Source organism: Cynoglossus semilaevis, unplaced genomic scaffold, assembly GCF_000523025.1.
Source record: "Cynoglossus semilaevis isolate Cse_v1.0 unplaced genomic scaffold, Cse_v1.0 scaffold1507, whole genome shotgun sequence".
Taxonomy (NCBI): Eukaryota; Metazoa; Chordata; class Actinopteri; order Pleuronectiformes; family Cynoglossidae; genus Cynoglossus; species Cynoglossus semilaevis.
In genome coordinates this window covers 238,864-250,981 of record NW_007585114.1, presented here as the reverse complement: position 1 = coordinate 250,981, position 12,118 = coordinate 238,864, and the positions used below count along the sequence as shown (strand labels likewise).

The window sequence follows — 12,118 nt, the reverse complement described above, 5'->3', positions numbered from 1 at the left end:
TGCAGTCCTGCATTTGGATGTACACATGGGTTTTTGAGGGGGAAAAAATGAATGAATGAGAGAAATATCTTCACTGCTCTTTGGTTTGAAAGACATACATACACAGGTATTGCATCACTTGTGTATCCACAGTAACTCTCACAGCTGGTATTGATTTCTTCCTGTTACTACTACAGGTGGCCTTTTATTGGATGTTGACCCAAATACAGAACTGTAGTGATCTTTTCGGTCACCACTATCAACGTCATACAGACGTACAGATAAGTCATTAAGGTTAACCCATCTTGTCAGAAACCCACTGATAACCATTTCTCTCCAAAGTTGTCAGCATGTCATTAAGGGCGGTTTAATGAGCTGCTCTGTAAATACCTAGATATTTATCAAACGCCTTATGTTTCAGGTGAAAACCCACAGTGTCCCTCATCACTGATGATGATGATAAGATATCCTGGGTGACAAAACAGGTTTTCCTGTCAGTCAGACACTGAAGACGTCATTAACGTTCCACAGGCAGGAGGCTGGTGGACTCTTCACTGAAATCTATAATTAACCACATTAGTGATGCCTTATGGTGAAAACACTGCCTGCTTTACATTATGGATCTTACAGTGATGATATGAGAGATAAAGCTGTACTAGTGGGAGGAGGAGGAGGAGGAGTAGGAACCTTTGTTGTGCTCCATCAGCTAATTAACTTATGCTAATTTTCATTCCGACCACACATCCAGCAACACAGTGTGCCACACAGGAAGGTCGGAGATTTCACAGATTGCGGGAAAATATACACACAAATGCAAATACGCACAGAGCTTCAGCTCCACTGAAGAGTGAAACTGGGTCAAAGGGAAGGAGGAAACAGAATCATTGACCTGAGAGGAGTCACTCCCTGCAGGGCTGAGAGAGTGACTTCAGAGGGAGCTGTGTGACAGAACTCTGGATCATTTTCTACATGTCTCCATCTATAGTGACAAACTGATGCCATTAGTTGTTGTTTCAGTGAATGACCTGCTGTGTCTTGGTTCTTTCGGTGATCGTAAAAAACCTGTGCGTGAAAATCCCTAACCCTATAATAACCAACTATGGCTTATAAACCACTGCTGCTTATTCCACCTCCATCACTGTTGTGGAGATCAGACAGATCTACATGTCTTCAACAGAAAAGTCAGAAAAGTCTTCAACAGAAAAGTCAAGCCATATATTTCCTAACAAAGGAGCACTTCTACTAGCTGAGGCGGACAACAACGCCAAGGTTTTTTTTCTCCCCACTGTTGCCAGAACACTTGTCTGGGATCTAATTTGGTTTTCAACACAGCACACTACTGAACAAAACGAAACGTGACCTCTGCTTTTAACCCATCACCAACGGACTCAAAGCCGAAAACCTTCCAGAGTCAAGTCCACTTCCTTAACCCTTAAACTCATTCTGCCTTATTTTGTATCATTAATTTAATCTTAAATTATATTCTAACTGTAGATATACTCATCCAGTTGTTATGTTATATGGGTTTTTAGGATATCCTTAATTATGAAATTAAAACAGTGAAGACCATTAAGACAAATGCTATACAATAAAATGTACTTGTTTTTTTATTTTTAAAATTATATTTATATTTCTGTCTCACCTTTTATTATCAAGATTAGTTCATATTTAGCATGAAAAGTGTGTAAAAGAAGGGAAGACTCCTGGACAGATCGTCTAATTAGTGAGGCTTAGTGTTTATGTTCTCTGACATTAATGCCTTCTTTATGAAACAGAGCTATTTCTAACAAAGCTGGTAAATAATTGGAAACAACATGCACGACTTAAAGACAAAGACAAGTGAGAAAATGTAGCAAAAAGCAAATAGTGTTCAAAAACTAAAGGACGTGACTGTACATTCAAACCAAGGAATTAAACAGAATTAAAGCAAAACCAATACCTTTCTTCCTTGCTGCAGTTAGTGTTTGTGATATCCAAGCTTTTACTGAAAACAGATTTGCTAAAAAGGGGGCAGACAGAAAATCAGGAGACAGAAAGAAGTGCAGTCACATAAGGGGGAAAACTCTGATACAGAGCATGCAGCAAACACAAATAAAACCAACAAAACAGAAATCACTGAGTTTCACACATATGTAGCACTGTAGTACAAAAAAACAGTCGCCTCCAAACAAAAAACAAAACTAAAACCGAACACATGCAAGGATTAAAGTGGAAATTAGAAGAAACGAAATTCGAGAAACACAAAACTGCATCATGCTCAAGTCGCAGCAACATTTGATCTGGTACTAATTAAAAATACATAATTTAAAAAGGACATTTGAATTGGTGTGAAAAGAAAAAAGTAACAGGTTAAGATGGAGCTGAGAGACAAACCTTTCTGACCAGTGATATTATTAATGGTATGTTGTTTAACTAATGCTTTTGCTGCTGTTGCCTTGACGACCTTTGAACCTCTGCACGTCACACGACCAGAGCATCTCATGCACCTGGATTTTTAGCACCCCCTTCAGGAGGTTGACAGAGTTGGAGCTGCATGCTCTGAGGTTACCAGCACTAAATCTGAAAAAACTCTACCTTTAAAAAGTGCATTAAAAAAGTGACCAGTGACCAGTTTCCTGTTGCTGATGTGATGCAGAAGCATTCATTGTAGCCTGACTTTTACCTGAGGAGCTCCACGTCCTGGTCGACTGCATGCTCCATGCTTACTTCACTCATACAACGCACAAACCCCAGAGGCTGGTTCATGCAGTTTAGCAACTGTTTTACAACCTGGCAACACCACTGAGACTACGGAGCAGAAGACAATCTGGACCAATTTTTACTGTTGTCTTTTCCTGGTTCTGTTACAGGGTTCACAATGAGAACGATGCATCATGTATTTGAGTGCAGCTCCGTGCAGTTGGGGAGGATTTACAGCCCAGGACAAATTGAAGTGTAGATAAGTAAAGGAGGGATGTACAGAGGGCGAGCAGACGATGTGTGTGTGACATAAATCTGCACAGAAGGAACTGATCCAACTTTGATGAAGCGCTGCCGAACTATAACTCCTCCCCAGGACTTTTATCAGCTGCAGTTAAATACATTGTCTATTTGAACTCACAACAACAGTCAACACTAGTACCAGAAGGCTGACCTCTGTGTGCCAGGCATGTCTGGACCATGCTCCAGAACACATGTGCTGACTGGCACCTCTCACCTCTGTCCATGTGTGGCCATGTCTATGGCCCGCCGTACCGGCACAGGAGACCCGCCCTCTGTGACACTCAGCACCTCCATGGACTTCCTCTCCGGTCTCCGTTTGCCGTGACGACTCAGCATGGGTGAGTCCACGCGCTTCCTGGGCGGATCTGCTGAGCAGGGACAGAGTAAGGTCAGGAATTATAGGTCAAAGAAGGAATACATTAGTAAAACTGAGCTCTACATTTCCGGCTGCTCACGTGTCATTTTCTTTAGCACTCTTTTAATCACCTCTGGGAAAATTTACTCGCACATTTAACCGATCAATGAAACACTCCAGTGTTTAACAGCGGACCACGCAGCATCAGTGGGCTGTATCAGTGGGCTGTATCAGTGGGCTGTATCAGTGGGCTGTATCAGTGGGCTGTATCAGTGGGCTGTATCAGTGGGCTGTATCAGTGGGCTGTATCAGTGGGCTGTATCAGTGGGCTGTATCAGTGGGCTGTAGCTTTTTAGTGAACCTAAACACACCAAAGTCTTGCTAGTGTGGGAATTTGAACCAGTAATTTGAAGCCAGATCCTGTTCTTTATTGACTCTAATTAAAATGTACATGTAAATAATTTAACAAATGGAAAAAAGTGTAACATACTTCATCAGGAATCGTGCTGTTAGCTTAGCATTTGGAAAGTGAACCACAACAACGTACTTTTACGGTTTGATACAGAGTTGGGAACTTTTGGAACGTTTGTTTCTCTGCCCCTTCATCTGTGACGTCAGACTGTCCTCAATTCACTCCAAGGACAGAACACTTTATATTGGCTGCAGCTTCTCAACCACTTCAACTGGCTGAGACCAGGAGGGGGAGGAGGAGGAGGACGAGGAGGAGGACGAGGAGGAGGAGGAGGTTTTTCAGCTGCTGCCAAGTGGCTCTTGTAGAAGCCACTGTAATGTAGCCTTAGAGTGGATCAGTTCAATGAAGGCTCCTCTAAATGTGCTGCCACGTCTTTATATACTGGACCTAGAGAGAGTGTGTGTGTGTGTCTGTGTGTGTGGTTCATGAAGAAAAAGCATGCAGAACATTTCCCCTGTCCTTTGCATTTGAAATGTTGAAAAAAACAAACAAACAAAAAAACCCTTAGAAATGTATTTTCTAAGGGAAAATGCACAATTTAAAGTGTGTAGAGTTTCAGCTCCTGGAACACTGCTGGACCTGGACCTGGACCTGGACCTACCGATCTCGTTTCGTGGCGGCAGGTTCTGGTCCTCATGACTGGGATATCGCTCTTTACGATCCAGAAGCAGGAAGTAGATCATCTTTTCCTGGTTGTCACTGGGAAGAGAAGCGTACCCAAGAATTAATTGTCAGCTGCGTGTTCATTGGTTGAGAGAGGGACAATAAGACGCTCCATCATCACTAGACATTTTAAATAGGAGAATTCATCAAAGTGACAATCTCTCTGCTCCACTGTCTCCTCCTTCATTCCTCTTCTTTCTCACTTTAATTTGTTTCCTCAAGTGGTTTTATCCTTTCTAAACTCCTCCCCCTCCCTCCTAAATGTTCCCTCTCGCCACTCACTCCTCCGAAAGCAGATCTTTGGTCAGTTTGTCTTTGTCTCTGAAGCAGCCCAGAGAGTGCATGCTCTCCAGAACGTCAGGGTCGATCTCTTCAGTGGCAGCCAGCATCCTGATGGCCACCTTCCTGGGGACGGGCTGCTCAGGCTCAGGCTCATTCTTTCCAGCGCTGGAAAAAAAAGTGACAAGGATTTATCTGGCAAAAAAAACAAAAAACAAAATCTTTTCATCTTTCTGTGGGACACTTCAGCAGCATCAGAAGGTCAAAGGTCGACAGGATAGATAAGGCGACTCGTAGATAAGAAGTCTTTTTTCACTGCAGGCGACATTCAAGTTCTACTCTGTCATCCACACGATCCTTTCATTAATAACAATAAAGCACCGGCGCACGAGCGTCAAACGTCAGAAATTAAGATGAAGCTGCGCCCGAGGAAAGGCACTGTAAACTGTAAATTCAAATTCACGGCAATTCTGTGGTCATAAATTGAATCTAGTCGGACATGCATGATTCATTTCCACAGTATTTACAATTTACATCACATTATATTTACATGTATTTATACTTGAAGGTTAACCGACTTAATAGTCAATGAAACACCAAGATACTGGTTAGAGAAAAGTGTCACACCTAGTAACTTTTTATTTTAGGGACTTTTGATAAAAACACTACCAACCAAAACAATCCTAATTAAACACACTGTCAAAGAACTGGAGACAAACTACTGTGTGTCAAGCATTAAAGTTAAATAAGCCTGAAATTGATCTCTCTTATTGAAATACTTGGCACAACGTTGTCACCTTGCTCGTCCACTTGAATCCATTAACTGGTATTTTCATTAGCGCTGAATGAATTCAGCTACGACATTTGCAAATTCCCTTCTACAAATACTGACAGAAATGTTGAAAATCTACCCAGAATTTAAGACTTGAGGTGAAATAAACAAACCTTAGGAGATGTCAGTGAGCGACACATGTGCAACATGAAACAGATTGGATTTAAACCTGTCCACCCAGTTTAATTTTGCATAATCAGCAGCATTGTGCTTTTTGTCAGAGCCAGAAATAGTCAGCGCATTAGAGACGAGGATCCATTAGCAACGACGGACTGTCCCTAATGTTTGATCTGTCCTCTAAAATGTATGCCAGTTACATCTCTTACCCTGAGAGACTAATGGACTAATGCTTCTTGTCTGAGAACGTTCCATCTGAGATTTCAACAACCAGCTTCTATTCACCTTCGCTTCTTTTCACCCCTGTGATTCAAGTGAGCAAACAAACAGAAAAAGAAAGTGGAGATACTCACAGGTACCACGTGTGCTTCTGAATCTGCTCCAGCTGTGGAGGAAAATCAGAGAAGAGACAAATATGAAGGACTCTTTGAATTGATTGTATACATTACAAACACCTTGAAAACCTTGTCTGTGTAAAACAAGAGTAGTAGGTTGAACAATCACAGGTTCTTTAAAAGTATTTTTTCAGTTGTCCTGTCACACACTGACACTAATCCCCTGTCCTTTTAATATGCTGAAAGTCTTCTTTCCTACAGTTGAACTTTAGATTCTATGTTTAAGTGTTCAACAGAGGTCAGACCGAGGGGGGAGAAAAACAAAGCGATAAATCCTGAATGACATCGGAGAGTGGTTTTTAATCTGCTCAAATGGAGACTAAAAAGTGTTGAGCTGCTCTGAGGTGAGCAGAGGTGCTGCACCGGCTGGAAACAGAGAAGCAATTTGGTACAAAATCAGCCACTAACAGAAATACACACTCATGACCTTTGACCTGAATGTATTCACACACACTACGAAGAGAAACTGAGAAGGGAAATCATTTTCCAGGATGAATTATGCAAATTCAGGATATTTGATGTTTTTTTCTCATTTCCCACAATTTTTTCAATGACTGGGAAAAAAAATATTATCACAAAATACTACATATGACATTTATCCTAGTGGAGCGTTTACTGTATTTAATTCTAACTGAGGATACAAGTGTGCCTATAATTCTAAAGAAAAGAACCTGAACTCCCCCTGAAGAACTTCCTCGCTTCTTCTAAACCCGATCTCAGTGTAACCTGTCGAGCTAAGCCTGTCAGTACGTGATGTCTGTTTCCTGCTCGTCATCTTACAGTGAGCCTCTTGCCGGCGTCCACTTCAATCATGCCACGCAGAAGGTTCTGACAGTCTGGTGGAATGAAGTGCGGCATGTGGAACACTCCCAGCTTCACCTTCTCCAGGAGATTCCTCAGGTTGTCATCATCAAACGGCAGAGCGCCCTGGAGAAGAAGATGCACAGCATATTTGATGTATTGTTTATATTGTTTATTGACTATGATCGTCTAATCCACACGTGTCAAACTCAGGCCCGGGTCCAAATCTGGCCCGCGGTGTAATTATATTTGGCCCACCAGATCATATCAAACGTGTACTGGAGTTGGTCCGCCAGTATATAGCCCCTATATACTGGCAGTATTTGTAGTATTAGCCATGTATGCACTATATTATAGCACACAGCTGTATAGCACATTTATGCACATATACATATAGATACATATATACATTATATGACATATAGTTATAGCACATTTTTGTTTTGTTGTTGGCCTGTGAAAACCAGATTTACATTAAAAATAAACTGTATAGGCTACAGATAAAGAGACACACCACTGATGTGTGTCTTATTCAAGTTTAATTTCTCATGTGTTTATAATATTAAACTTTGGTTAATCTAGATTCAATGTTTACGCAAAACTAAAGTTTGTTTCCACATGAAAAAAAAATCTACATTACAGATCTGGTGAGTTTGGCCCACGACTTTGTTCCAGTTTTAAATTTTGGCCCAGTGTGAAACTGAGTTTGACACCCTGGTCTAATCCTTAGACAACAGTGGTGTCTGGACCTGCTCTGCAGCTGTGGGCTGTGATCAGCAGACTGAAGACAGCAGGGGGCGGAGCCAGAGGAGGAGTGGAGAGATTTATCTTTATAAGATTGAGGGACTACATGTGTTGTCTCATCTCCAAACGCAATAAATGACTCATTTGTAAGTGTCACATTACGGACACCTTGGTAAAAAGAGGACACTGGTGCCGTGGAACAGACTGAAAATAACAGACGCAGACTGAGAGTCTGAAATCTCCTGTCAGTCAGGTCTGTGAAAATAGGCCGGCAAGTGCAACGTTTAAAAAAAAAAATCTTCATTATAAAAAGAACTCACAGTAAAAATGTTTGGGCTGCGATGGAGGATTTGACTCAAAGAAAAGCAGTTTTAAAGGAGAAATCTGCCAATTAATAAACTTTATTTTTACTGGCAGATTTTCATGACTGTTGATGAATGAAACTGATTATTAGTATCCTCTCATTCCATTACTCAGGAAAATTACGCCAATGACATTGACTTTGTGCCTGACTGTGAAACTTGGGACAGATTGTTCATTCATTTACACTCAATACCAATTCATTTTTTGCTTGAATAACCATCGATTAACAAACAAATGTCCTCATTCAGGAATACATGGACACACTGGAGAGACTGGTATTGAAAACCGGTCCTCCAGGTGTGAGGACGACTAAGAAAACCCTCTGACTCCTCAGCTCCTCATAAATAAAGACAATGTCTGCTTAAAATACAATTTACCAAACTGTTATTTCTGTGGTTTTTATTGTCTTTATAACAAAGTAATGCTGCAATTTTGTACACAATAAAAGACAAAGCCAGAATGGAGGTATCTTTCATTTCCTTCAGTTAGTCAGTCACTGCAGTGGAGCTGCAGACGTTACTCACCACTAAAAGTGCAAACAGGATGACACCACAGCTCCAGGCGTCGGCTTTTCTTCCATCGTACTTTTCTCCCTGATGGACACAAAAAGAGACTGATCATTAGTGTGTGTGTGTGTGTGTGTGTGTGTACATATGCAATTGTGTTTATCTCAATTTTAAAAAATGAACTGAAGTGAAGGACACATATTTTAGATCTTCCCAACTCTCCTACTATAACAGGATGAATTAACTGATGAAAAAGAAAATCTACATTCAAAATGAAAAATGAAATGAAGCATTAACGCTGAGTCAGGGGTGAAAAGGGTTGCGGTGAAAGCACTGATGTGCTGAAGAGCGAGGGACAGAGAGAGAGACTTACCCTGATGACCTCTGGACAGGCGTAGTGCGGCGATCTGTAAAGCAGCAGAAGAGGATGGTTATGCTGGGAAGGCACAGCCACGCACACACACACACACTCTCTCTCTCACACACACACAGAGGTAAACGTTCTTGACAGCTTCAACCATCACACAGAGAAATCGACCACAAACCCAAACTTACACAGAGACAACACTCGGCTGCAGAGTGAGACGTGGTCTCCACCGTATACACACTGCACCACTGACAACATCCTGTCTAATTATACTAATGTACAGTGTGTACAACCAGGCCCATGTGAAGGGCTCACTCATTACACCGGGGCTAAATTTCATCCCTTCTGCAGCGGGCTCCGTGTACACTTGTCACTGCTGAATGACAGTTAACAAATTCCATTAACTTTAGACGAGGAGGAAGAGCCGTTTGACGAGTTACTCATGCATGAGGAGAGTTCGGGGTTTTTCATTAACTCTCCGTGGAGTGTGGAGGAAAAACTGACGTTTCAGTTTGTCAGAGAACTCACCCACAGCTGGTCTCCAGCAGATTGTCCCCGACCTGCAGAGACGCCATGCCAAAGTCTGCTATCCTGATGTTGTTCTTCTCATCTAACAACAAGTTCTCTGGCTTTAAGTCTCTGTGACTGAAGGAGAAAAAAAAACACAAATTAATTATCAGCGACTATACAAAAATGTTTATTATTATACACTGCAACAATTTCATTTCTCAGCCTCACACTGATGGAAGTTGGTGAATTTACAAAAAAAATAATTCTTGCACTGATGTTAGGACAGACCTACAGTTCAGTTTTCCGGCTCTAAACAAGTGTCAAAATAAAGATAAATGTGATGAAAGAATCAGTGAAACCAACCATATGGAGTGGCTGTGGCAGAAGTCCAGAGCTGAGATGATCTGTCTGAAGAACTTTCTGGCTTCTTTTGGCGTTAACCTGCCCTTCTTCACCAGGTAGTCGAAGAGCTCACCTCCAGAAACATGCTCTAGCACCAGGTATCTGCACAGGAAACAGGAACAAATCAATCAGAAATGTAGAGCTTCTAATGAAAAGTAGTTATCTGTAGATACATGGATTTTACAGCTGGAACACAATAATAACACAGAAATAGGCAAAAAGAAGCCACAGAAACCACAATGTACAAATGTAAAACATGGAAGAACCACAGAACTGCAAAAGTTATTATTGGTACGGTGAAATAAAAACACTGAGCCATAAACTACCATGTATTTGTCAGTGACACAAAGAGGAGGGTACCACAGAACAATGTAAATCCCTGATGAAACCCCATGTGCCTTATTTGTTTCTGTGTGTGTGGCTTTAAAATGTCATATGTATCTGTTGCTGTTCATTTATCTCACAGAGACTCTGCAGGGGGAGTCGTCTACCTCCCCCCACAGACCTGTGGCCTGATTTATTAGCAGATTAAGAGATCTGCTGAAGCGTTTACCTGTCAGGGCTATTTAAATTAGAAACATGTTTGCACGTGATTTGTGATTGTGAAAAATCTTCTCCGGCAAACCGCTTGCCTCCGTGATAACCATCCATCCCTGTTCTCACGTCATTAAGAAAACAAATCCCTGCTCCATTTGACTGTGGCGCCTTTATTATCGAACAGCATGTTAAGCCGAGCCGCTGAGAGCGGTCGCCCTGAGCGGAAGATGAATGTGAAAAATAAAACAGAGCCCTACAGTAAATCCCTGCTCTAATACTGATCTGAAGTGTTTGCCAGGGTCAGGAAGGAGCAAGATATGAAAAACCTCCATTTTAATACTGAAAACAGTAAGAAAATAACATTTCAGAATCTTAGTTTGTAGTCATGTGTTAGTTGTTATGTGTTTATATTGTGATCTGCTATGAGTGTGTGTGTAAATCAAAACATACATGCACACACACATACATGTCATATATGTGCCAGACATACATGTCATATATGTACCAGACATACATTTGAAGACAACGTGACATGGAGTAAAAATGATCCAGTCACCTTTTCTTTTTATAAAAGAGAACGCAGCTGAACATGTCAGATGTGTCTCACAGTCAGTGCGGCTGCTGTAACGTGTAAACGTAGAATGATGAAAGCTGAAGGTGGTACTGAATGTATTCAGTGCGAACCCGGCCCTAAAACCACCAGGCAGTTCTCTGGGAGAATTTCACAGTTTTGACGTTTGACTTTGTCTAAGGTTCAGGTTTCCTTCATTAATGGTTGTTTAACTTTCTAGACGACACAGTCTGAAAACTTTGTGACAGAATAAAACAACTGGACCTGAACATGGTGTACCGACTTTAAAGAACAAGGCTAGAAAAACAGGGGATTTATATTGTAAACAATAACTAAGGCTGTAGTTTAATACATAATGGCACTGTGTGACCAAATGATTTGCACGTTTCATGAAGCACGGTGCTTTCCTGTGTTGAGGGATGCTGTTTAGGTGGACAGAATCATGCATCACATGAGCAGCGTGAACTTACAGATATTTCTTGTTTTCATAGACGTCGTGCAGCTTTAAAACGTGGGGATGTTCTATGAGTTTGAGGATGGCGATCTCTCGCTCCACCTGCAGAGACACACAAACAAACACGTTTTGTTTTTTTAGGGAAGGCTTGTATTTTGTGTTTCATGAAGTTGTTGGAAGTGTACAGCTCCACAGGCTAGTAGACAGACTGAACACCACTGACTGCTGGCTCAGACGTGTCAACAGAGACCACTTAGAGTCTGGAATGAAAACAAATTAGAAACGATAAAACCTTGACAGAAATAACTCTAAATTCTTATAAAACATCTTCACAATGGACCACAGCAATTTCCCGGTTTAGAGGCCGTCAACATTAACGTACAACTCTAACGATTTAGTGACGAGACAGCCGTTTATTTTATTTCTGCGACAGCCGTTCAATAGTGTGTTGTGGTGTTTGTCCAGAGACTGTTAAACTCTCTGGTGTCATCAGCAGCAGCGTCCTCCAAACATCAGACGTCCAATTCCCTTCATACAACCATGCACACACATTGTAACATGGCAGAGCCTAATTAAAGACATAAACAAGGTGCGAGTCAAACAGACCCCCGCCCCCCGTGTTGAACAATGGTGTTCATTAGGCTCCATTATGACTCATTTGGCTTCTTTTTAATGTGCAGCAATTAAAAAAAATGTGGTTGTGGGAAAATGAGGCTGGCGGCCAGGTGGGACCAAATTCAGCCCTTCACACAGGTCCAGCACTGAAACAGCTGTCTGCTGTGATGTTGA

General features: G+C 41.5%; 1 protein-coding gene across 3 annotated transcripts in view; it reads right to left on the bottom strand.

Annotated features, from left to right (window-relative positions):
- Positions 1 to 1,644: 1,644 nt before the first annotated feature.
- LOC107988123 (serine/threonine-protein kinase BRSK2-like) overlaps positions 1,645 to 12,118 on the bottom strand; it is a 51,277-nt gene continuing 40,803 nt past the window's right edge. The window contains exons 3-13 of one of the 3 annotated variants that reach the window (XM_017030764.2): positions 11,346 to 11,431; positions 9,729 to 9,869; positions 9,384 to 9,500; positions 8,862 to 8,895; positions 8,507 to 8,575; positions 6,855 to 7,001; positions 6,033 to 6,064; positions 4,734 to 4,898; positions 4,390 to 4,487; positions 3,176 to 3,329; positions 1,645 to 1,978 (exon numbers count right to left, since the gene is read on the bottom strand). In XM_017030764.2, coding sequence (XP_016886253.1) covers positions 1,891 to 1,978; positions 3,176 to 3,329; positions 4,390 to 4,487; positions 4,734 to 4,898; positions 6,033 to 6,064; positions 6,855 to 7,001; positions 8,507 to 8,575; positions 8,862 to 8,895; positions 9,384 to 9,500; positions 9,729 to 9,869; positions 11,346 to 11,431 — 1,131 coding nt within the window. In that variant the 3' untranslated portion in view covers positions 1,645 to 1,890. Of the gene's footprint in view, positions 1,979 to 3,175; positions 3,330 to 4,389; positions 4,488 to 4,729; positions 4,899 to 6,032; positions 6,065 to 6,854; positions 7,002 to 8,506; positions 8,576 to 8,861; positions 8,896 to 9,383; positions 9,501 to 9,728; positions 9,870 to 11,345; positions 11,432 to 12,118 lie in introns of those variants that run through there. The other 2 variants (XM_017030766.2, XM_025053647.1) reach the window with 2 other exon arrangements.